This window comes from Ursus americanus, chromosome 1, assembly GCF_024610735.1.
Source record: "Ursus americanus isolate L20-20 chromosome 1, mUrsAme1.1.p, whole genome shotgun sequence".
NCBI lineage: Eukaryota > Metazoa > Chordata > Mammalia > Carnivora > Ursidae > Ursus > Ursus americanus.
Genome location: NC_142127.1, coordinates 49,591,623 through 49,618,638, shown reverse-complemented (window position 1 = coordinate 49,618,638; position 27,016 = coordinate 49,591,623). Strand labels below are relative to the sequence as shown.

The following is a 27,016-nucleotide window of genomic DNA, read 5'->3' as shown; positions in this document are numbered from 1 at the left end:
TTATAGGCATTATCTATCTCATTATTATTCCCAACTAGAGTTGAAGAAAATAAATCTAAATGAGATCCAGACTTAGTAGGTGGTAAAGTTAAGATTTAAACTACTTTTGTTTTAAATCCATATTTATTCATATTTGGTATATTTCCATTCATTCATTCTTCCATTTATTAATTCTCATTCAACAAGCTGTCAAGGCTGGGAAGGATTTATTCTCTTTATTCCTGTGAAGGGAACCAGACTTAGGTTATGTTTACATCTCATAGAAAAAGGGTAGTTCCTGATCATTCTCACCAGATAAAACTTAATCTTAAGTCTAATCATATTCTACTGTGGTAATTTCAAAGCAGAATTCCGTATTGTGATTTGCTGCATTTCTCCATATCACCAAAGAAAATACATGCTTCTGATTAGAAGTCATCGTGATAGCTACCGTTCTTGAGCGTCCTGCCCTGGACTGCACTGGACAGGCATCATCTCGTTATTCCCAGCCAGAGTTGAAGAAATTAAAAGCTCAATGAAATCCAGCACTTAGTAAATGGAAAAATTGAGATTCAAGCCACTTCTGTCTCCATATTCTTCAATATTTGGTATATGTTTCTATTCATTTATTCTCTCATTTATTTATTCTCTCACTCATTGAATGCCTGCTATGTTTCAGGAATATTTTAAAAAACAGCAGCGTTACTGAGCTATAATTCACATACGCTACAGTTCTCGCATTTAAAGTGCGCAGCTCAGCAGTTTTTGGTGTATCCACGGAGTTGTGCAGCTGTCACCACAGTCAATTTTAGAGCATAGTTATCACCTGAAAAAGAAACCTGGTACCCTTCAGCTGTTGCCCATCAGTCTTTCCTCTCTCCCCCTACCAAGCCTTAGGCACCCACTAATAAACTTTCCATCTCTATAGATTCACCAATTCTGGACATTCCACATAAATGGAATAAAAAATGTGTGGCCTTTTCTGTCTGGCCCTTTTCACTCAGCATTATGTTTTCAGGGTTTATCCATGTTGCACTATGTATCAGTACTTCATGCCTTTTCATTGGTGCATAATATTCCATCATCTAGATGTATCACATTTGGTTTATGCATTAGTTGTTGAACTTTGGGTTGTTTCCACTTTTTGGCTATTATGAATAGTGCTGCTGTGAACATTAATGTTAAAAGTTTTGTGTGGACATATGTTTTCACTTCTCTTGGGTGTATACCTAGGAGTGGAATTGGTGGGTCATAGAGTAACTCTAATTTGTATTTTGAGGAACTGCCAGGTTGTTTTCCAGAGTGGCTACACCATTTTACATTCCTACCAGCAGTGTATAAGGGTTCAGATTTCTCCACATTCTTGTTATTGATTATAGCTATCCTAGTGGATATGAAGTGTTATCTTGTTGTAATCTAATAACTGACATGTTGAGCATCTTTTCAAGAATGTATTGGCATTTGTATATCTCCTTTGGAGAAATGTCTATTCAGAATTTTTGCCTGTTTTTAAGTTGGGTTGTCTTTTATTATCAAGTATAAGAGTTCTATATATTTAGAGTCCTTTATCAGACATGCGATTTCCAGTATTTTTCACTTTGTGTCCTTTGAAGAATTTTCTCTCCCTCTCCCTAAGATTTCAGTCTTAAGTTTATTGAGACTTGTTTTGTGGCCTAACGTGGTCTATCCTGGTGCTTTTTGGTGGAATGTTCTGTATGTGTTTATTAAGTCCATCTGGTCTAATGTATCTTTTTTTTTTTTTTAAGATTTTATTTATTTATTTGACAGAGATAGAGACAGCCAGCGAGAAAGGGAACACAAGCAGGGGGAGTGGGAGAGGAAGAAGCAGGCTCATAGCAGAGGAGCCTGATGTGGGGCTCGATCCCATAACGCCAGGATCACGCCCAGAGCCGAAGGCAGACGCTTAACCGCTGTGCCATCCAGGCGCCCCTGGTCTAATGTATCTTTTAAGGCTGATTTTTCCATATTGATTTTCTATCTAGATGATCTATCCATTGATGTAAGTGGGGTATTAAAGTCCCCTACTATTACTGTATCACTGTCAATTTTTCCCTGTAGGTCTGTAAGATTTCCTTTATATGTTTAGGTGCTCCTATGTTGAGTGCATAAGTATTTACAATGTTATATGATCTTGCTAGAATGACTCTTTCATTATTATGTAATGCCTATTTTTTTTTAAAACAGGTAAAGCAATTTTTATTTATTATTTTTTTAAATGTAAATTCAATTAATTAACATATAATGTATTATGGTTTCAGAGTTACAGGTCTTTGATTCATTAGTCTTATATAATACTCAGTGACCATTATATCACTTGCCCTCCTCAATGTCCATCACCCAGTTAGCCCAGCCCTCCCCCTCCCCCTCCAGCAACCCTCAGTTTGTTTCCTATGATTAAGAGTCTTTTATGGTTTGTCTCCCTCTCAGGTTACATCTTGTTTTATTTTTTCCTCTCTTCCCCTAAAGTCCTCTGTTTTGTCTCTTAAATTCCACATATCAGTAAGATCATATGATAATTGTTTTTCTTTGATTGATTTATTTTGCTTAGGATAATACCCTCTAGTTCTATCCACATCTCTGCAAATGGCAAGATTTTATTTTTTTGATGGTTGAGTAATATTCCATTGTATATATATACCACATCTTCTTTATCCATTCATCTGTCGATGGACATCTGGGCTCTTCCCATAGTTTAGCTATTGTGGACATTGCTGCTATAAATGTTGGGGTGCAGGTGTCCCTTCAGATCACTACATTTGTATCTTTGGGGTAGATACCCAGTAGTGCAATTGCTGGACCATAGGGTAGCTCTATTTTCAACTTTTTGAGGAACCTCCATACTGTTTTCCACAGTGGCTGTACCAGCTTGTATTCTCACCAACAGTGTAAGAGGGTTCTCCTTTCTCTGCATCCTCGCCAACATCTTTCATTTCCTGATTTGTTAATTTTATTCATTCTGACCGGTGTGAGGTGGTATCTCATTGTGGTGTTGATTTGTATTGAGCAATTTTTCTTGTGTCTGTTGGACATTTGCATGTCTTCTTTGCAGAAATGTCTGTTCATGTCTTCTGCCCATTTCTTGGTTGGGTTGTTCTTTGGTTGTTGAGTTTGATATGTTCTTTGTAGATTTTGCATACTAGCCCTTTATCTGATATGTCATTTCCAAGTATCTTCTCCCATTCTGTTGGCTGTCTTTTGGTTTTTGTCAACTGTTTCCTTTGCTGTGCAGAAGCTTTTTATCTTGCTGAAGTCCCAATAGTTCATTTTTGCCTTTGTTTTCCTTGCCTTTGGAGACATGTCTAGCAAGAAGTTGCTGTGGCCAAGTCAAAGAGATTGCTGCCTGTGTTCTCCTCAAGGATTTTGATGGATTCTTCTCTCACATTTAGGTCTTTCATCCATTTTGCGTCTATTTTTGTGTTATGGTGTTAGGAAATGGTCTATTTTCATTCTTCTGTGTGTGGTGTCCAATTTTCCCAACACCATTTGTTGAAGAGACTGTCTTTTTTCCATTGGATATTCTTTCCTGCTTTGTCGAAGATTAGTTGACCATAGAGTTGAGGGTCCATTTCTGGGTTCTCTATTCTGATCCATTGATCGATGTGTCTGTTTTTGTGCCAGTACCATACTGTCTTGATGATTACAGCTTTGTAATAGAGCTTGAAGTACAGAATTGTGATGCCACCAGTTTTGGTATTCTTTTTCAACATTCCTTTGGCTATTCAGGGTCTTTTCTGGTTCCATACAAATTTTAGGATTATTTGTTCCCCCTCTGTGAAAAAAGTTGATGGTATTTTGATAGGGATTGCAGTGAATGTGTAGATTGCTCTACACATTCTACACACAGACATTTTAACAATATTTGTTCTTCCAATCTATGAGCATGGAATGTTTTTCCATTTCTTTGTCCTCAGTTTCTTTCATGAGTGTTCTCTAGTTTTCTGAGTACAGATCCTTTGCCTCTTTGGCTAGGTTTATTCCTAGGTGTCTTAGGGTTTTCGATGCAATTGTAAATGGGATTGACTCCTTAATTTCTCTTTCTTCTGTCTCATTGTTAGTGTATAGAAATGCAAATGATTTCTGTACATTGATTTTATGTCCTGCCACTTTGCTGATTGCTGTATGAGTTCTAGTAATTTTGGGGTTGAGTCTTTTGGGTTTTCCACATAGAGTATCATGTCCTCTGCAAAGAGTGAGTTTGACTACTTCTTTGCCAATTCAGATGCTTTTTATTTCTTTTTGTTGTCTGATTGCTGAGGCTAGGACTTCTACTACTATGTTGAACAGCAGTGGTGATAGTGGACATCCCTGCTGTATTTCTTACCTTAGCAGAAAAACTCTCATTTTTTCCCATTGAGAATGATATTTGCTGTGGGCTTTTCATAGATGGCTTTATGATATTGAGGTATGTTCGCTCTATCCCTACACTGTGAAGCGTTTTAATCAAGAAAGAGTGCTGTACTTTGTCAAATGCTTTTTCTGCATCTATTGAGAGGATCATATGGTTCTTGTCCTTTCTTTTATTACTGTAGTGTATCACATTGATTGATTTGCAGATGTTGAACTACCCTTGCAGCCCAGGAATAAATCCTACTTGGTCGTGGTGAATAATCCTTTTAATGTACTGTTGGATCCTATTGGTTAGTATCTTGGTGGGAATTTTTGCATTCATGTTCATCAGGGATACTTGTGTATAAATCTCCTTTTTGGTAGGGTCTCTGTCTTGTTTTGGGATAAAGGTAATGCTGGCCTCATAGAAGGAGCTTGGAAGTTTTCTTCCCATTTCTATTTTTTTGAAGCAGTTTCAGGAGTATAGGTATTAATTCTGCCCTAAATGTTTGGTAGAATTCCCCTGGGAAGCCATCGGCCCTGGGCTCTTGTTTTATTGGGAGATTTTTGATTACTGCTTCAATTTCCTTGCTGGTTATGGGTCTGTTCAGGTTTTCTATTTCTTCCTGTTTCAGTTTTGGTAGTTTATAGTCTCTAGGACTGCATCCATTTCTTCTAGATTGCCTAATTTGTTGTCATATAGTTGCTCATACATGTTCTTACAATTGTATTTCTTCAGTGTTGGTTGTGATCTCCTCTTTCATTCATGATTTTATTTGGGTCGTTTTTGTTTTCTTTTTGATAAGTCTGGCCAGAGGTTTATCAACCTTATTAATTCTTTCAAAGAACCAGCTCCTAATTACGTTGATCTGTTCTGTTCTTTTGGTTTCTATTTCCTTGATTTCTGTTCTAATCTTTATCACTTCTCTTCTCTTGCTGGGTTTAGGCTTTATCTGCTCTTCTTTCTCCAGCTCCTTTAGGTGTAGGGTTAGTTTGTGTATTTGAGACCTTTCTTGTTTCCTGAGAAAGGCTTGTATTGCTATATACTTCCCTCCTAGGACCGCCAAAGATTTTGAACAGCTGTGTTTTCATTCTCACTTGTTTCCATGAATTTTTAAAATTCTTCTTTAATTTCCTGGTTGACCCATTCATTCTTTAGTAGGATGCTCTTTAGCCTCCATGTATTTCAGTTCTTTCCAAATTTCCTCTTGTCATTAAGTTCCAGTTTCAAAGCATTGTGGTCTGAAAATATGCAGAGAGTGATCCCAATCTTTTGGTACTGGTTTAGATCTGATTTGTGACCCAGGATGTGATCTAGTCCCCTTCCATGTGCACTCAAGAAGAATGTGTATTCTGTTGCTTTAGGGTGGAATATTATGAATATATCTGTGAAGACCATCTGGTCCAGTGTGTCATTCAAAGCCCTTGTTTCCTTGTTGATCTTCTGCTTAGGTGATCTGTCCATTGCAGTGAGAGGGGTGTTAAAGTCCCCTACTGTTATTATATTATCATCAATGTGTTTCTTTAATTTTGTTATTAATTGGTTTATATAATTGGCTGCTCCCATGTTAGGGGCATAAATATTTACAGTTGTTAGATCTTCATGTTGGATAGACCCTTTATTATGATATAATGTCCTTCCTCATCTCTAATTACAGTGTTTGGTTTAAAATCTAATTTGTCTAATACAAGGATTGCCACCCCAGCTTTCTTTTGATGTCCATTATCATGATAAATAGTTTTCCACCCCCTCATTTTCAATTTGGTGGTGTCTTTGGGTCTAAAATGTGTCTCTTGCTGCGATGCCTTGGTGGCTCAGTTGGTTAAGTGTCTGCCTTCGGCTCCCTGGGATCAAGTCCCACATTGGGCTCCTTGCTTAGCAGGGAGCCTGCTTCTGCCTCTGCCTGCTACTCCCCCACTTGTGCGCGCTCTCTCTCTCTCTCTCTCTGATAAATAAATAAATAAATAAATAATATCTTTTAAAAAAATAAAATGAGTCTCTTGCAAACAGCATATCAATGGGTTTTGCTTTTTTATCCAATCTGGTACTGTGTGTCTTTTGATTGAGGCATTTAGCCCATTTACATTCAGAGTAACTATTGAAAGAGGAATTTAATGCCATTGTATTACTTGTAAAGTCCCTGTTTCTGAATATTGTCTCTCTTCTTTCTGGTCTATATTACTTTTGGGCTCTGTCTTTGCTTACAGGCTCCCCTTTATTATTTCTTGCAGGGCTGGTTTAGTGATCACAAATTCTTTTAGTTTTTTTTTTTTGTCCTGGAAGCTTTTTATCTCTCCTTCTATTTTGAATGACAGTCTTGCCGGTAGTCGTTTATCTCTCTTTTCTCAGCTTCTTTATTCTCCGTCATTTGGTCTTCTTTTTTTTTTTTTTTTTTTTTAAAGATTTTTTTTTTTTTATTGATTTATTCGACAGAGATAGAGACAGCCAGCGAGAGAGGGAACACAAGCAGGGGGAGTGGGAGAGGAAGAAGCAGGCTCATAGCAGAGGAGCCTGATGTGGGGCTCGATCCCATAACGCCGGGATCACGCCCTGAGCCGAAGGCAGACGCCCAACCGCTGTGCTACCCAGGTGCCCCCCATCATTTGGTCTTCTATACCACTAATTTTCTCTTCTGCCTCATTTATCCTAGCAGTTAGAGCCTCCATTTTTTATTGCATCTCATTGATAGCCTTTTTTCTTTTGATTTGATTCGGTTTTAATTCTTTTATTTCTCCAGAAAGGGATTCTCTAGTGTCTTCTATGATTTTTTCAAGCCCAGCTAGTATCTTTATAATTGTTATTCTAAACTCTAGTTCCAACATCTTATATCCATACTGATTAGGTCCCTGGCAGTCAGTACTGCCTCTTGTTCTCTTTTTTGAGGGAAGTTTTTCCATCTTGTCATTCTTGCAGAATGTGGTTGCTTTTCTATTTGTAGAGCTGCAGCAATTCTTTTCTTAGGTCTCCGGTTGAGTTCACAGGTGTTCAGAATGATTTGATAGCCATCTAGCTGAATTCCTGGGACCAAAAGTTCTCCTACTCCTCCACCATCTTGAACTCCTTTCATAGTTATAGTTATTTTTACTGCTTTTATTTTTTAACCTTCACATTAGCTTTATACGTGGTTGCACCTCTCAGCACCCTCATCCTCAGAGAGGGTTCCAACAGACCCCTCTTCTTCCAGCAGATGCCTTATGCCTAGCCAATGAATCTCTATCACATGTGGTCTAGGTGCCCTTTAACCTGCTGCTTTTGTGCTGGGTCATCGGGTGAGTGAGTGTGACATGAACCCTTCGAAAGGGGAGTCTTTGTTTCCTTTACCCCTTTGGATCTCTTGGTTTTTAAAGGCAGACATTTTGGGGACTTGTTTATCTGGTACAGGTCCCAAGAGTTGGAGTGCCTGATGTGGAGCTCAAACCTGTTGCTCCTCAAGGATATTCTCTGTATTTGTGAGACCGCTCTTGCTGTGGGTCATCCCAGCACGGGTGGGGTTTTTGGCCATACTGCATTTCTGCCTGTTTATCCTGTCTCAGTGTGGTCTTTTTATCCATTGTTGTGGAGAAGCTGTTGAGCTGGTTTTCACGTCTTTTTCGGAGAGAATTGTTCTGTATGTAGCTGTAGATTTGCTGTGTTCTGGGTTTTCCTATACCATCATGTTGACCTGCCCCCTCTGTGGTGGTTTTTTTTCAAACAAGAGATTATGTAAAGTTTTGTAGACATATCTATAAACTTAAATGGGAAAAAAATTTAATGTCTTTCCAAGTCACAAAAGTAGAAAGTTTATTAGTCTAAATAGACTGATCTATATGTATTTTTAAAACGTCCCATTGGTAAATACCTATTTTTATGTTTAAACTCTAGCCAGAGCACATACATGCCTGATCCCATTACCTCTTTCAGAGAGTGTATACTTCTGAATGGGTAGAAGTCTTAATCAGAACATCTTTATAGCTCAGCAAAAAGCTAGTGTAATCTTATCATGTTGCAGACGTTCTTAGCCCTGTGTGAACATAGCTCCTGAAGAGCACATCCCTTCCCTTGATATCTTGCGTTCAGTCTGCACGGTGCTCTCACATCAGTGCACAAGAGCTCTGTGAGGTATATAGGGACATCCATTGGGATCCCTATTGTCATATCAGGAAACCAAGGACTGGGAAGGTTATGACCCGTCCAAGGTTACAAAGTTAATGACAGTATAGGTCAACAAACCTAGAATCTTTGTACTCTTCCATGCTTCCTCCCTTCAGCCTATGGGTGTCCACACCCATAGGTGCAGCAAGAGGTCCACTTGTTAGTTGGAGCATTTACTAACCCTGGGGCCAAGATTTGTAGCTGACCAGCCCTTATGCTGTGTCTTCCTCAGCAAACTGAGTTTGCATATCTCTGAAGAGTTGTTGGAAATAGTACCTCCAACTGCCATCCCAGGAATCAGTGTGCTCCCAGCTTGATGCTTGCATACTTATGTGAACACACGTACGTATGTGAACAAATTCAGAGTCCATGTATATTTATGTTGGAGTGGCTCATGATAGGTACACAGAGGATTTGACTCTTCCTTTACCCTAGTTAGGGGTATGTGTAGTTTTGTCTATTCATATCCTAACACCCTGGCATATGTCAGTGACTCAGCAGTAAGCAAATTGCAATTTTTTCCTTTTAGGTTATCATGGTCCTAGGCTATTTTAGAAAGAACGATAGCATTTCCCATTGCTTTATAAAATATCTAAGAGTGTTTGGTTGATGGCGTGTGAGACAGAGTCACTGTTCCTATTCTTCTTGAGTCAGTCCTGGTGACAGCTAATTCTGTGACTTTTATTAGCTTGGTTATTTTAAATGCACATGTTTTGTACATCTGTTCAAATTCCTAGTGTGGCCTTAAATTAACGTTAGATTTTCATCAATCTCTGTAAGGGAAGACTTTATAATGAATTGTTCAGATTGTGGTTGGAGGGAAATAATTCCAAACTACAGGAGAAAACAGATCAAAGAAGAAAGTAAACAGGAGACTGGGCACAAGCAGGGCCAGGTCCCCTGCCTCTTTGTGGACTCTGCCCCTGGGGTAGGATTTTGAGGGCAGGAGGTTGAACAGGCCTAATCCTGTGTGCAACCCCTTGGCCTCAGGCATATCAGAGGCCTGGTGACATCTCAGTATTACATCCTTTTTCTCCTAATTTTTATTGTCTACTTTAGTTGGTTTCTTTTCTCATTAAAAAAATAATTATGTGACACAAGATTAAATGGAAGTGTTTACATTCTTTCCATTTCTGTTATATATAGATAACCATTCAAAATGAGATGTGTTCTCTTTTGTTGTGTCATTTGTAATTCATTTCTAGAACAAAGAAACAATTTAGTAATGAAAACTGAAAGCCTCTAAAAGTTTTAATATTAATGCTTGTCTCTGTTTATAAGAATAAGCAGCACATTTGAAGAGGGAAATTTCACCATTAGAAGTTTAGAAGCTAATTTTGATGATTTGGTCAGTGAAAAAATTCACCAACATGTTGTATGGAATGGTGTTACCTAATGTAAGCATCAGGATGTCAAATTAGACCAAGTCCATTTAAGAGTACAGAACTGTATATCATCATGATTTAATTTGAAATTTTATATACCTTCATTATTTCAGATAACTAGCTGTATTTGCTTAGATTTTTTTTTTATGTTTTGTCTACATAGATGGATAAGACTGTTTAAAGTTTTGGATCTAGCGCTAATTAGTTTTTAAAATGCATTTAGTGTATATAAATTAGCAAATTTATCATGGGGAAGAACGTGAGAGAGGACCTAGTCTGTAAAGGAAGCCATTGTTTCTAAGACCAGCTCTGTTTCTTGTTTTTTGGTTGGTTATGGTTGGTTTTTTGTTGGTTTTTTGTTTTTGAGTAGTTAACCGTTCATGATTCAGAATTTAAAAGGAACAATAGGATATGCTTTAAAAATTCTTTCAGGTACTCATTTCTCTTTCCAGAAGGTAATTAATATTTTCATGTCTAAGCCATTCTAATTTTGATAAACTAATTTTGATCATTGCATACCTATATTTTATGTTTGGTTTATGTTACCTGGCGTAATTTTATTACCAGATCTTATTGCTTAAGAGCTTATAATTGTTTTTACTTAACTATTTCCTTACTGGGCATTTACATTTTTTGGTTTAATTTTGTTGCTTTTTAAAGTAGTAAACATTTGCATATTTGTAGAACAGCAAACATATTAGCATATTTGTAAAAATACAGGTACTTTTTTTCCATTGAAAAGTTACCATATTTTTATTTCACAATTCAATACTTCTGAAATTCATTATATTCATTGATTATGTTTACTGTGTTTTTTTTTCCCTGTGAAAAGCTGTTTTTAATGTAATATCACTTATAATTAGTAGAGCCTTAAGATAGAAGAGAAATGCAATTTTCCTGTATTTGTTTTTCGGAGAGGAAGCAGTTAAGAATGTGATAAAATGTAATCCATGTCATTAGAATTCTTACTAGAGCGATTGAATTAATTGCAGATTTTCTTCCCCCATCCCACTGTTCCCAGTTTAACATGTGTGAGATAGTGGTCAATCTCAGCGTTTAGAAAAGGACAGCACATATTTGCCATGGAAATTTCCCTTTAAGTGTTAGGAAATATCCAAAGTTGTAGACAATTTAAATAACAATCTTATTTTTTCTAAAATTATTCAATGTTTCTGGATAGTATTGGCCTACATATTCCTAGGCCTATCGTAAAGATTTTTAAAAATATAAATTTTTAAGGCATATATAGACTATGCAATTGCTAGACGTTTTCTTCCTTCAAATACAGTAGAGTACATGAGTGTGAAACACACTCATAGATGTGTGCCTTGCTATGGTGTCATTGCCTCCTTGTTTACATGCTTACTTGTCAGATGTATATATAAATGCAAATCAGTTTAGTTTTGTCCTTATGTCCATTGCATTCTCAGGACTTAGGATGCATTCTGGGTAACAGATCTTCAAAGCATACAGCTGTTAATGTGTTAGATGTTACATGTACACTGAGAAAGAAATGTGAAGAGCTGTTGAAGGAGTACAATTCTCAGTCAACTGGCAATTATTTCCCAATGGGCCTGGCGAGGAGGGGAGGAGGAGTTGTGGGGTGGGGGACTGCTGGCTAGAGTACTCTTGCTCTGTGGGATGTTATACTTTACTAATGATTAGAAACATGGAAGAACTTTGTATTTGTTTAAACATGATGTCCATAATTAATGAATGGCATCCAAGATTTGACATCATCTGGCTGTGGCAAAGTTTGGGGATTATAATCAAAATTTGTGTTTCTATCCTGTTTTTTTAAATACGCTTTAGTTTAGAACATAAGATGCATTTTCCCAAAGATAGTCTTTGCAACCATTATTTAAACAAGGGATTTCAGGGAAGTAGTAAACTTTTTCAATTGGTTTGGTCTTTAATACTAGCTATGGGAGCACTTACTTGGATTATCATTTTAACATAATTTTTCACCCAGCAATCCTTTTGAAAGTATTGTTTGCTTAGATTGAAACATTGAAATGCTTCCTTCTCCCTGCAGCGCAGATTAAGAGAGGGAAACACAGGCAAATCAACATGTAAAATCGGGTCAGTTGTCATTCAGGGGCTTGTGTGCCAGTGGTATGGATTATGGAGTTGGGAGTCGCAGGAAACCCGGAGAGAGACAGCAAATTGCTGCACCCCCATGCTTGGTGGACAAAAAGGGGATCAGAGCCCTGGGGAATGGAGGACAGTAAGCTTCCCACAATGCAGAAAGGAATCTTGTGTCAGTGTTGGCACCTGCGGACGTGTGGTCCATAGGAGTAAGGGGTCAGGATTGGAGCAGGCGTAGTTGAGGGCTTGTAACGCCCAGCCAGTTAGGAGAATGGACTGAGACTTGCTACTCCTTGGAAGTAGGACTGGAAGGACTGTGGGTTTTAGAAACATGAACAGGAATGTGGATGAAGGTAGAGTGTTGAAGTGTCATTGAATGCTACACATGAGTTTGAAGGGTATTGTTTGTAGTATTTCTATACCTGTGGAATTATAGTGCCCCAGCGAGGCCTTTCCTAGTTCCTGTTTCACAGGTGACATGCTATCACAGTGAAGTTATGATTATATTATATAACCATGATATATGGTTATGATTGTGTAATATAAACAGCTGCAGTTCAGATGAAGATGTGCAAATGAAATTTATTTATTTATTTAAGAGAGAGAGACAGAGCCAGGAGCAGGGGGGAGGAAGCAGAGGGAGAGGGAGAAGCAGACTCCCCGCTGAACAGGGAGCCTGGCTTGGGGGGGGGGGTCGGTGGAGGGCTGGATCCCAGGACCCTGAGATCATGACCTGAGCTGAAGGCAGATGCTTAACTGACTGAGCCATCCAGCTGCCCCTATATTTTTGCTTTAAAAACTTATTTTTATATATCATATATGCACATACCCATACAAACACATTTTTTTCCTTACAAAAAGAAAAAGAATTGGTAGCAGTTTTGTTAAACATTCTTTTTTTTTTTTCCACCTCTACTAGTTAACAGATTTCAGATGCAAATACACCCTCATTATCCAAATTCAAATCCCGTCACTCAGCACCATTGTCGGGTGTAGCTTTGATTTGCCAGTTTTGTACTCATGGTAACTAGACGGTCCATTTCCCAGCAGAGTTTTTCTGGTTTTGTCTTGATGCCGAAAGTGTCTTTCTAAATTCTCTCCTTTTAGCTATGTATCTGTCTCAAGAGTTTTGCTCAGGATAATACATTTTAGCATTTGAACTGGGGGAGACTCTTCCTCTCTGACTTGAGGCACTTCTGTGGGGCAAAGATGTGTTAATCGCTCTACCATTCGAGGAAGGGGAAGCAGGTGGCTGAGCTAACCCGAATGCTCGCTTAGAGAGGGAAAGGGACCCTCGTAGATCCAGATTTTACCTCCAGCTTCCAGAAGATACCAACCAGTCTTCTACCATCTCTTTCCCTTTCGTTGGGGAGCTCCCCGTTGCCTCATCTGGCTTCACTTTTGTTTTCCAAATACGTTTATTAGTTTTGCCATTTTGGATATGGCTGGGTTGACCCTGGAAAGACTGGTTTGAGAAATACTCTTGACATTTCAAATCAAAACAAACCCAGACATAGATTGGCTTGAAACTGGGTTTGGGCCCATCCCTGTGATCCCCTCTAGCATCAGCCAAAGCGCGGGCCTCTCATTCCCCTATGAAGAGGGAGGAGTAAAGTGGTGCTGTAGAGAGGCTTTCCTGGATTTTTCTTGGTAACGCTCCAGTTGGTCTCTGATTTAGAAATCTGCTTCTGTCTCTCCTCCCTTGCCTGCAGGCTGGCGGCTCTCAAGTCATCTTTACTAATCCACTGGAGATAGTAAAGATTCGCCTGCAGGTAGCTGGAGAGATCACCACAGGACCCAGGGTCAGTGCCCTGAACGTACTCCGGGACCTGGGACTTTTTGGTCTGTATAAGGTGGGTAGACTCCCTTGGGTTATCTCAGCAGAGAGCTTGTCATGTACTCAATAGAACCGTGAAAGAATGTGGAAACCAGGTTTCTCCCCCCAAAGTGGAAAAGCAATTTTGTCCAGCAGGGTAGTCCCTCGAGTACAAAATCAGACAAAAAGGAAAAATCAGGACACTTTTATTAGAGGCAGTGGGGTATACAAACACACTCTCCTGTTGTCGCCTTCAGCTTTTATGAAGCTGCTGGCAGGGAGGCCAGCACTGCAGACCTGCTGGCTTTAGCCTCACAGCCTTTGATTTGATGGCAGGTTTGGGAAAAGTTTCTTTGGTGTTCTCTTTGGTCTGTTTTAGGACTTCAGAATAGTCCTGTGTTTATTTTGAGTCTGAGTTATCTCTATTGTTATCTTCCCAGTAGGAGCTTCTGTTTGTCTTAATAATTTGACCACAGTGAAACAGTAGTAGAGTTTGAGAGAATTCAGGTCTTTAAGAAGTTAAGTGGTGGGATTTGTCAATAATGAATTCCATTAAAAAAAAACACAACAACAGAGAGTGTACTGTACTTTAGCAAAATGCCAGTCAACAGATTCCTTCCCTGCAGGTATACTTACTCCCATCATTACAGATCAGATGTAATGGAGCAGAAGCTATTATTTTTCTTAAACAAGGAAGAGTATTTCTTTCCATTCTTTTGCCTGTTATAAGGGGGGAATGCGTAAATTCGGCTGCTATTAGACAACAGCGTTTCTACAGCATCTGATTTATTTATAGATCTATCACTGTAGAAATGTGTAAATTGGCTTCTGTAGCTACAAATTGGAAATTAGAAATTCTCTAGATTAGAATCACACAGGTACAGAGCTCTTAGGAGACCAGTAAACCAATGATTCCTATCTTGGTTTACTGTACACATTTCCTCCCCTGCACCCCCAGTTTCCATCCTTTTTAGAATTCCCTTTGAGAGCTAAATTTATTAATACTGCTTCTGCCTATTTCACCCTTCAGAGAGTCCTTGGAATTTTTTTTTTAATGTTTGACTTTGTCTTTTGAAAACAGAACCATTAGGGAAACAAGGGCCGAAGATGGAGTATTCGGCTAGCTAGCTCAAGCCCTGGGCAGAATAGCCTGGGCTGCTGACCAAGTTGAGGAAGGTGTTCATTGTTCCTCAGTCCCTGAGACAAGCTATCCCTGGGTAGCTTTCTATTCCTGTGGAAACTTCTGCTAAATAATTTGTCCCATTTCCCCCCAATCCTCTATCTAGGACGTGGGGACTGAGGAGGGGAGATTGGTGGTTTCTTTTTCCCGTTCCCTAGAATAGTCACCTTTCTTTTCTAGTGTCACTGCCTGTAGCTTAACTGGTACTTCATGGGCTCTATACTGTGTAGATTGAATGGACGAATTGTTAGTTTTGTGGGCTGCCTTTGCTGGTTGCTTTGGAATCAAGCTATTAACATTAGGTTTCCAAGGCTGTTCCCACTCATGCCCCTCTCCCTCACAACCACCAAAGCCACACAGAACAAACAACCTGGAGGTTTGAGAACTGAATTTTTATTAACCTTAAAATCTGAATCTATATCGGAAATTCCAGAAAATTCTTAGTTGTCAGGATAACATCATTACTCAGTTAACTAACTCTACATCTCCAGGGTCCTCCAGCCTTTCTCAGACTTTGAGCCGGGTATATTTCTATGTCCCTCTCATTGCCACCCCCATTTCCATTCCACTCAGTCCCCAGGCTGTTTGAGGGAACACCTAAGACTTGTCACCCTGGATCCCTTGTGGGCATTCACGGCCCTGTTTACACAACTGTTTTGCGCTATTTCCTCACTTGTGACAGGGTGCCAAAGCGTGTTTCCTCCGAGACATTCCCTTCTCTGCAATCTATTTTCCTGTTTATGCTCATTGCAAACTACTTCTGGCTGATGAAAATGGACACGTGGGAGGTATAAATCTCCTTGCAGCTGGAGCCATGGCAGGTAACTACAATTTTTTTTTTTTTAAACCAACGAACCCTCCCCCATTCTCTTTAAGAAGTACAGAATCTCAGTGCACTGTCTGCCTTTATTTCTGGAAGGGTTATTGTTTGTATCTGACTTAGTTTAAACATGATCGCTTTTTCTCCTTTGTGGGATGTGCTGTAATTCTGATGAGAGTTAATTACATTTGCATAATGTGGATAAACAGCGTAATGCAGCTTAGCAACTCAGAGCCAAATTAGATCTGCCTATCTAAATTGGGCTTTCATCATTACCATGCTTCTTAGTCTCCTGTGCCCCTGAAACCTTGGGTACAGCCAAGCTAAGCATTAAGGTGGAAGAGTTTTTCGTCAAATCAGTTGCTTCATTGTACCTCATGTGATGCCCAGGTCTAGCAGGCCTCACTTGCTCTTTCTGCATGATGGAGTCTACATGATTGGCTCAAAATTGAGCTTTCTTCATGATACTGTTGATGTTCCTTCTACCATCGTTCTCATTACACACAAGTAAGCAAACTTCCCCGGCAAACTACCCTATACTCAACTGGCATCTCTTCTCTGTCCCTTAACACTTTCTTTAGTAATAGTTGTTTGCATAAGTTTTATTTTCTGTACTAGGCTGGGAGCTTTTTGAGGGCAAGAGTTTCATTTTCTTCATTTTTGCTTTCCCTTCGTGGCCAGCATAGTAATAATAGGAGCTCAAATGTCAGTGGAACAAATGAAAATCTTCATTTGGTCTGAGTTCCCATATTAGACACAAAAGAGATTCCATCTGAAAGAGAAGCCTAACGAATGCAGGAAGGTACTAAGATGTTTCCTTCTGATCTTATAGGTCTAGTCTTCCTCTTGAAACTTGGGATAGAAGGGGAGGACCAGGTGTCCTTGGCTGCACCAGCTCTCAGAAATGACAGAGAAAGGAAAGGGCGCATGTTTGCTCCCCATTACTGCTGGTCTAGGATAGAAACGTGAAGGGTGAACACAGACTCACACGTAGTGTCCATGTGCTTGGTGTAGGTCTGACTACCTGGGCTCACGGTACCATGTAGCTCTCACTGGGTTCGTTCTCCCCTGGTGCCCTGGCTAGACAGCCGGACAGCCTGAGCGTAGTGTGTATGGTGGGGTTCTGAGCATGTTGAGATGGACCATGTTCTTGTTCTCACCCATGATTACAGGGAATGATTTGTGATGGTTAAGAAACTCTCCCAGGGAGCTCCGAGCCCTTGTTTGGGGTCCAGCAAATCCCATGTTCTCTGGCATTTGTTACTTCAGTCAACTGAAAGCCGGAAAAGCTACTGCTCCATGTTGGCAAGGAGTGCTCATCCAGCCCCTTTTTGGTACTCACCAAAGTCTCCCATTTTTAAATGGGGCCAGCAGATTTTCGCTCTAAGCTTTTGCCCCTGTTTTCCAGTCAGCAGCAAAAAAAAACCCAAAACCAAAAACAAAACACCAAAAAACAGCAGCCAAAGAACAGTCTAGTCGTGGACAGGCATTTTGCCAGTGGTTGATGGAACCAAGTAAACATTCCATGAACTGTCAGCACCAACTTCTTGCCCACAGATATTTGATGTCAGTTTTCGGAATAAGAGATGATTTTTTCTAATTTCTACCAGTAAAGCCTTGCTGGCAGGCCCTAAGAACATTTAGAATTCAGAACATTCCGAAGACAGGCAATTTACCTAGTTTCCTCTGAATATGGTGCAGGGCCGCGTGGAGGGGAGGTATTTGCTTCATCCTGTAAGAGCGGCTCCCACAAGTCACCAGCGCCATCTGCCCAGTGATGATTCGGTGATACTCAGGCCAAATTGCATATCGTCCCTCTGAGGAGGGTTATCTTGCTCCTTTGTTCCCAGCTTTGTTTTCTAAGTGAAAGATGTGGTTGTGAAATCTCTCTTGGGTGTCCCACTGCTGATCAATCTCAGCATGACCCCGGGGAGCTCAGGCACAGGCGAGAGACGATAAGGCCTTTTGATGATCAGTTCCCCTATTGTCCCTTAACTGCTTGCCTGGCCTCCTCAGCTCTCGTTGTAATGACTTCTGTCGTGTAAGCCTGAAAAGAGCCCCAGTCAACTCTCGAGTTAGCCCCTCAAACAGGTGAGTGGATATGAATATTGACATTCACCTTGCACAGTAAGGTGACAGAAATCAGCAAAAAACCACTACATTTAGCATCCCTTAAACGGGCAGTGTCTTCATTTCTTATTATGTACAAAAACACTTGTAGCAAAAAAAAAAGGTGGTAAAATAATCGAAACCTAAGAGGGAATACTTGGGAACTGTCCTGGTAATATTGCTGCGTTTTTTCCTCTCATAGTTCTTTGGGATCACGCAATGTAGAGTGATTTTCCTAATTCAGAAAGAAAAAAGAATTTTGTTCCACACTGACGCAGCTAATAGGCTTATGTATCCTTTTTTCCATGAGTGCCCAGGCATCTATTTAAGAAACTTTGAGTTAGAGCAGTTAAAGTTGCTAATTGTATTGTTAGATGTTAGCAGTATTTGTGTTCTTTATAAGGTATTTCAGATGACTTAAATGTGCCTTTCTCCTGAAAGGTGTGCCTGCTGCTTCTCTTGTGACCCCCGCTGATGTCATCAAGACAAGACTGCAAGTGGCTGCCCGCGCGGGCCAGACAACATACAGTGGTGTCATTGACTGTTTCAGGAAGATACTCCGGGAAGAGGGGCCCTCAGCATTTTGGAAGGGGACAGCAGGTAGGGGCTACGGCCATACAGAATGGCTGGCTGGTGTTAGGGACCTGCTGCCATTACTCACCCATTGGCTTTGCCAGAGTCATGTTCAGTATCCCCATTCCCATCTCTTTTTCAGCTCGAGTGTTTCGATCTTCTCCCCAGTTTGGTGTTACCTTGGTCACCTATGAACTTCTCCAGCGGTGGTTTTACATTGATTTTGGAGGCCTGTAAGTGCAGCTGTTCAGTTCCTTGTAAAAGAAAGCACCAAAATGAAAATAGGTCTTTGTTCGGCCTATGGAGGCATTTTTGGAACTCTTAGAACTGGGTAGGACAGAGAATCCTACAGGACCAATGCATTTAAAACAAACAGTGGGCTTGAGAAGCTTCAGTATTAGGGGAGTAAGACCTTGGTAGGGGGACATCATACACAGTGTTAAGCAGCGACTTGGGGAAAGTGAAGGCAAGCAGCAAATTAAAATGTTATGTGAATAATTTGTCTTTTTTAGTGTAAGCAAATACAGAGCTTCATGAATTTAGGTCCTTATTATTTGAATTTTATTATATGGCCTTTCCACCAGATATAATGTAAAGTTATATTAGTAACACTTTTATGAACTTTCTTTCCAAGACTCAGTCAAGCCTTTTCACACTTCCGAGACTTCATTATTTATTTTTATTTATTATTAGATAGGTGTAGATGTTCTTAGAGCTAACAAACAGAAAAAAACATTCAGAGAGAGGTTATACCTATGGACATAATTACTGGTGAGATCGAGGTCAGAAATTGGGCCACTTGAAGCCTGTGCTGGGAAGAAAAGAAATACTTGTTGAATCGGCTGGGTGCGCAAGGCTGTACCTACCACAAGCAATTATCAGCTTTTCAGCAGATGATCAAATCCCACATCTGGGTCTTCAGCTCATAAACCTTTGACCCTCTTCCTTGCTCAGAGGTCAAATAGGGAATTAGCTGTTGAACCAAGGAGTAGAGGGACTTCTGCAAAGTAGGACATAAGAATAGCAATCTTACAATGTCAGGCTTTTCTGTGCTTTCACATTCTGTAAAAGTAAGAATAATACCTATGTCTCTTTAAATTTAGTAATAACCTTCATGAGTCTACCACTTAAAAAGTTAGCTTTTTAACAATGTCAAAATAAAAGAAAAGTGTAAAGTTTTTATGACTGATTTATGCTTAGTGCAGAAAATTTGGAAAACGTAAAAGTATAAAAGAGAAAATCACTTACAATCCTACTTCCCAGAGAGTGTTAATATTTAAGTACATTTTCTTCCGATCTTTTTTCTGCGGATCTATTTATAAATTGAGGCCATTCCTCTTCCAAATAAAAAATGTGAATGTGTTGCTTTCAAAGCAGCCAAAAATCATGAGAAATTAACATAGATAACAAGGAAGTAGCTGGACAAACACTCCTCTTTGTGGCACATGGGTGAGACTGAAATGTTCTGCTGTCGCCATGTGCCACCCGCATCAGTCTCGAGCACTCTAACCATTGGCTTTTTCCTGTCAACAGCAAACCCTCTGGCTCAGAACCAACACCTAAGTCACGCATCTCAGACCTTCCTCCTGCCAATCCCGATCACATCGGTGGATACAGACTTGCCACAGCCACTTTCGCTGGCATTGAAAACAAGTTTGGCCTTTATCTCCCCAAATTTAAATCTCCTAGTGTTGCTGTAGTTCAGTCAAAGGCAGTAGCGGCGGCAGCTCAGTGATGAGACAACCGTTGAGTGTGGCAAAATGGCGCCTGGAGAGAGAAGCCTAGAAGAGCAGCCCTGTAATGTACCCAGTCAGCTGCATGGTGCTGACTGGGCTGAGGAGTCAAACTATTCTTTCTATATGACATATACATATATTTGTTTATAAAGTAATCATTTGCCCAGGAAAAAGCAACAATGCAGTTTCGAGCTTTAGTGTTAAGTGTTAAAATGTTTTCTAAGCCTTGGCATGAATTAGTGTTCTAGACTGCTTTGCACAGCTTGCACTTATAGTGACTGTACATATTGTACATCTTTGTACAGAGACATCTTGGCACCTCATCCCAACAAATCACGTTTATAGAATGTAATGCAGTTCTAAGTGGCTTGAAATGTACAGAATGTTTTGAAAGTGTTTTATTAAGAGTCACACAAAAATAAATGTATTAAAATTAAATTCATTCTCTTATTGGTGACTTATGGAAATAAAGCATCAATATTGGATGTATTTAATTCCCAGCTCGTTTTCCATTCTGGAATAAAAAGGTATTTGCTGATAGGAGGCATAATGAGACCAAGCGCTTACACCACTGAGTAAGAGACCCTTGGAAAAGATGCATGCTAGTGGATGCCAGAGGACCAGCTAATGACTTGTGTGTGCTGTTGTGTCTCCATTTGTATTTAACATGTGTGTAGATTCTCCTCTGTTCATCAGTCGAAAGGCATTTCCTCGATAGCTCCTCTCCTGTCAGTGTGCATATGGAAACAAGCATGTCTCCAGCATTACTGACTTAGTTTTGCTTTTCTCTGACACAAGGCAAGGGCCTAGCTTTCAAGATTAAAGGATACTTTGACAGTTTTTCTTCATATGAATATGATTCCAAAAAAAAATAAAATGCACACCAAAATGTATACATGTAGTTGGATTTTCCTTCATAAATACACTGATAGTGCTTTTTATTTTGATTCACTACCAGTTCCAGATAACTCATGATCAGGTCTCCCTCTCTCCCACTTCCATAGGAAATTATTTGATTTGGAAAGGGCTATGGGAGTGAGGGGAGGGAAGAAGAAAAAGAGAAGGTGTACCTTGTGATCTTTAGTGGGGTCTAGGTTCTTCCTCATGAATCCAAATCCAAACTACTTATTCCAAAAGTCACTCACCAAGGGTGTGATTACTAATTTAGATGTAAACATGCATCTTGACAGCCACATCTACACTTTGCTATTGTACTTCAGAATTTACTTTAGCAAAGTGCTTTGGGAAAACATTATTGCAATTGCCAATGAGCCAGGATATGAGAATGTATGCAAATATTTTCAAGGGGCAAACTTGGAGATAGACCCAGTCATTTAGAATCCTACACGGCACTTATCACTTGATGGCTGACAGCCCTGTAACACAGCCATAGGCTCTCAGGCCCTCAAGGAACAAAAGACTTAGCTTTGAGAGCAAGTTATTTCCAAATGTATTCAGTTCTCATTGGAATGGAATAAATAGCAATACAGTTGTTTCACTATTACCACCTGTTAAAAATATGCACGTAGTCCATAGATATGTTCTTACAAAAGATTCGTAGAATATCTGTGTATATCATTGACCTTTGAACAACTTGGGGGCAGGGGCACCAACCCCCAGTGCCAGTGGAAAACTGGCATATATTGACTCCCCGAAAACTTAACTACTAATAGCCTACTATTGACCAGAATCCTTACCAATAACATAACCAGTCACTTAACATGTATTTTGTATGTTATACGTATTATATATTGTATTCTAATAATAAAGTAAGCGTTTAGAAAATCTGTAAGGAAAATACATTTACAGTACTGCATTAAAAAAAAAATCCGCATATAAGTGGATTTGAACCCAAGTTGTTCGAGGGTCAACTGTATAGAGTAAGATGTGAAAGTGCCCTCTTTACCCTGCTTCTCCCTTCACCACTCCCTGCCTGAGAGATAATCACTAACAGGTTAAAGTCTAAATTTGTAGTCTGTTTTTCATGCATCTATATATAAAAATATATGTATATATTTATATTTTTAAAACAGGGTTATGCTATGTATATATTGTTCTGTGACTTTTGTTCACTTAATATCTTTGAGACCTTTCCATGCACATTCATAAGGATTTATCTTAATTTTCAATAGCCACATAGGATTTCATTGTATGAGTTATGACACTTTTCATAAATACTCCCTTACTGATGTTCATTTTTTTCACTATTGCAAGCACTGCTGTAGTGAATGGTATACATCTTTTTGTACATTTATTTTGAGTATGTGCGCTAGTCTTTCATTAGGATATTTAAAATTGGAACTGATGATTCACAAGATATATGGGTTTTACATTTTTGTATATATTGCCACATTGTTCCTCAAAAAGGCTTTACTAATTTACTTTCCTACTGACAGCATATGAGAATGCCTGGTTTCTTTGTAACCTCGGCAAAAATGGGTATTATCAATCTGACATTTTAGGTAAATCATGAAGTGATCACTGTTGTTTTAATTTTCATTTTCCTAATTACTTATAAGGTTGAATGTCTTTTTATATTTACAGACCATTTGTATGTTTTCTTATTGTGGAATATACAGAAAGTACATGAGATGTACATGTATGTATGTATGTATATACACACATATTTTAAAGTCATAAAGTGAACACCCATGTAACTACCCATGCCAAAATACAGAATAGTTCTGACACCTCAGAAATTCCCACATATCCTCCCCATCAACTCCTTCTCTCCTCTTTAACACCATCCCTACTCTTCATTTCTTTATAGTTTTATATCCATATATATCCCTAAATACAATATTTAGTTCCTATTTTTGAAATTTTTATGAATCAAATTATATTGTAGACTTTTGAGACTTGTTTCTTTTGCTAAACATGTTTATAAGATTCATCCATATAATCATGTATTATATATACTTTACTTATTCCATTATATGACTATATTATAATTTTTCCATTTTACTCTGGACATCTGAGTGTTTTCTAATTTGAAGATATTACAGACAGTGCTCCTCTGGATATTTTGTATGTGTATTCTAGAGTATGCATTTTTTTTTAAGTTTATTTATTTAATCTCTACACCCAGCATGGGGCTCGAACTCATGACCCCGAGATCGAGTCGTATGCTCCCCCCAGGCACCGCTAGAGTATGCACTTTTAAAAGGACGTATACCTAAGAGTAGAACACAGAGGCACAGGTTTGTTAGATTCTTTTTTTTTTTTTTAAAGATTTTATTTATTTATTCGACAGAGATAGAGACAGCCAGCGAGAGAGGGAACACAAGCAGGGGGAGTGGGAGAGGAACAAGGCAGGCTCCCAGCAGAGGAGCCTGATGTGGGGCTCGATCCCATAATGCCGGGATCACGCCCTGAGCCGAAGGCAGACGCTTAACCGCTGTGCCACCCAGGCGCCCCAAGATTCTTGCCAGGTCGTGCCACACTGTTTACCCCGAGATTCTTGTACTGATTTACATTCCTCCAAGGGTATATTGGCTTCTTAATTTTTGCCGATCTGTCGGGTGTATAATGTTATCTCATTGTGGTTTTACTTAGCATTTTCCTTACGTCAAATGAGGCTGAACGCCTTTCATATGTTCATGTATATTGCCACACTGTTCTTCAGAAAGACTTATTTACTTTCCTGCTGAGAGCATATGAGAATGCCAACATGCTTACTGGATATTGAGATTTCATCTTTGGTGAGTGCAGTACATGTTGAAGTTTGGTGTCCATTTTTCCCCCCAGTAATTTGCAGGGGATTCTGATATATATCCTGGATACTACTCCTTTATGAGTTGTTTGCAAAAATCTTTCCCCAATTTGTGGCTTGTCTTTTCACAGTGTTTTTGATGTATTAACATTTTAATATGTTCACATATATTTTTACCTTATGGTCAGCATGTTTTAGATTTCACTTAAAAATTATTCTCGCTCTAGGTCATGAATACGGTTGATATTTTCTTCATAAATGCTTTATAGTTTGGCGTCTCACATTGAGGTTTCATCCTACTTGGAAATGTCTTCTGCATGTGGTATGAAGTAATTTTTTTTTTTGGCGTCTTTTTATGGTTAGTCTGTTGTTCCAGCACTGTTTATTGAAAAGACTTTCCTTTCCCTACTGCTTTGAAATGCCTTCTCTGTTATATATTGAACGTTGATACGTGCAGACATCTCTTTCTAGACTATTTAGTTTTATTGGTCTTTCCTTATGCCAATATACACTCTCTTCATTACTCTATCTTGAAAAAAGTTTTGATATATAGTACTGCAAGTCTTTTCACCTTGTTATTCTTCAAGAGCTTGTGGCTTTTCTTGGTTCTTTGCTCTTTCATATCCATTTTAGAAATAACTTGTGAATTTCCTCCCAAAGACTAAGCAAACCAAACACACTGAGATTTTAATTGGAGTTGCAAAGACTCTACAGGCCATATTGGGAGAATTTACATCACTATATTGAAACTTCTAATCCACGAACATGATATAATCTCTTATTTAAGTCTTTTTAATGTCTTAATAAAATTTTATTATCAAAGAGGTCTTGTACATCGTGTGTATATATATTCATTTCTAGGGTATGTCATATATTTAGATACTATATCTTTTTTAAAAAGTCATTCCTGGGGCGCCTGGGTGGCACAGCGGTTAAACGTCTGCCTTCGGCTCAGGGCGTGATCCCAGCGTTCTGGGATCGAGCCCCACATCAGGCTCCTCTGCTGTGAGCCTGCTTCTTCCTCTCCCACTCCCCCTGCTTGTGTTCCCTCTGTCGCTGGCTGTCTCTATCTCTGTCAAATAAATAAATAAAATCTTAAAAAAAAAAAAGTCATTCCTGGTACAAAGGAATATAATTGAGTTTCCTCCCCACTTTTTATTTTCAAAAATCACAAACCTGAAAAATTTGAAGAGGTAATATGAAACTCTTTGAATATGTTTCAACTAGATTCACTTATCTACATTTTTCCATGCTTGCTTATCTTTGCAAATAGTTATTTTTGCTGAACCATTTGAAAGTATGTTGCAGGCAACATGGTACTTCATTCCTAAATATTTTAGCAAACATCTAACAATGAGGACATTCTGCAACCAAACACTATTATCACACATTCAAAAAAAAATCCACAATAACTTCATATTATCTGATATTGTTTAAATTCAAACCTTCCCAACTACTCCAGAAATGTCTGTTTTCTGTTGTATTGATCAATCAGTATTGATGCATTATGCTTGGTTATGCATCTTTAGTTCTTAATTCTGGAATAGTCCCGTGCTCTTTCATTTGTTTGTCGGTCCTTAGCATTTTAAGTCATTTGTCTTATAGAGTATCTTGCATTTTTTTATCTGATTGTTTCCTTGTGGTATTGTCTAACTTGTCCCAAAACTATAAACTGGAAGTCTAGCGGTATGGTGGCTAATTTTTCTTTTTAACAGCTTTACTGCTGAGGTATGCTTTATAGAGCTATGCAACCATCACCATGATCCAATTTTAGTACATTTCCTTCATCTCCCCAAATGTAAAATATATCATTTTATATTCCCACCAGTAATATATGAATACAGTTTTTCCATATTCTCACCAACACCTTGTCTTTTATTATAGTTACTCAGTGGGTATGAAGTGATACACATTGTGATTTTAACATCCATTTCTACATTGACTAATGATGTTGGGCATCTTTTCATGTGCTGATAGATATTTGTGTTTAAGCCCTTTTACGTATTTTTAAATTGGGGGGTTTGTCCTTTTATTATTGAGTTGTAAGAGTTCTTAATACATTCTGGAAATGAGTCCTATATCAGATTTGCAATTATTTTCTCCCAGTTTATTTTCTTAATCATGTCTTTGAAATACAAGAGGGTATTTTTTGTTTGTTTTTGTTTGGGTGGGGGCAGAGGGAGAGGGAGAGAGAGAATCTCAAGCAGGCTCCATGCCCAGCACATGAGCCAGACATGGGGCTCATTCTCACAGCCCTGAGATCATGACCTGAGCTGAAATCAAGAGTTGGATGCTTAACCAACTGAGCCAGGCAGGTGCCCCCAAATGCAAGAGTTTTAAAGTCCAGTTTATCAGTTTTTGAATTCTATGGATCATGCTTCGGTGTCATCTTAGACCTCTGCCTAAACCAAGATTTTCTACTGTGTTTTCTTTGATAAATTTTCTATTTTGGCTCTTATATTTAGATCTGTGAACTATTTGGAGTTAATTTTTGTGTACAGTATGAAGGGTCTATATTCATCTCTGTGCATGCAGCTATCCAATTGTCTCATATCTTTTCCCTAATGAATTGTTCTGGTACTTCCATCACAAATGAATTGCCCTTACATGTTTATTTGAGGACTCTTCATTCTGTTACATTCATCTGTATCACTGTACTTGCACCAGTACCATATTTTCTTGATTGCTAAAGCTTCATATTAAGTTTTGAAATAGGAAAGTATAACTTCTCCAGCTCTGTTCTTTTTCAAAATTGTTTTGGCTGGATCTTTTGCACTTCCATATAAATTTTAGGTTAGCTTGAGAATTTCTTCAAAAAAGTCAGTTGGTATTTTGATAAAGATTTTGTTGGATCTGTAAATCAATTTGGGGTGAATTGCCATCTTAAATCTTTACTCTTCCAATCCATGAAGTTGGAATCTCTCTCTACTTATTTAAATATTTAAAATTTTCAGCTATGTTGTTTTGTTTTCAATGCACAAGTCTGGTGCTTCTTTTAATTTATTCTTAAGTATTTTATTGTTTATGATATATATTTTTTAATTTTATTTTTTTTAAAGAAAGTTTTTTTTTTTAAGATTTTGTTTATTTATTTGACAGTGAGAGACAGCGAGAGAGGGAACACGAGCAGGGGGAGTGG

General features: G+C 38.8%; 1 protein-coding gene across 2 annotated transcripts in view; it reads left to right on the top strand.

Annotated features, from left to right (window-relative positions):
• Positions 1 to 25,957, top strand: part of SLC25A12 (solute carrier family 25 member 12) — a 96,394-nt gene extending 70,437 nt beyond the window's left edge. For both annotated transcript variants that reach the window (XM_045779859.2, XM_045779878.2), the window contains 5 exons: positions 13,644 to 13,784; positions 15,610 to 15,748; positions 18,298 to 18,456; positions 18,572 to 18,662; positions 19,963 to 25,957. In XM_045779859.2, the coding sequence (XP_045635815.1) occupies positions 13,644 to 13,784; positions 15,610 to 15,748; positions 18,298 to 18,456; positions 18,572 to 18,662; positions 19,963 to 20,164 (732 nt within the window). In that variant the 3' untranslated portion in view covers positions 20,165 to 25,957. The remainder of the gene's footprint in view (positions 1 to 13,643; positions 13,785 to 15,609; positions 15,749 to 18,297; positions 18,457 to 18,571; positions 18,663 to 19,962) is intronic.
• Positions 25,958 to 27,016: the final 1,059 nt, after the last annotated feature.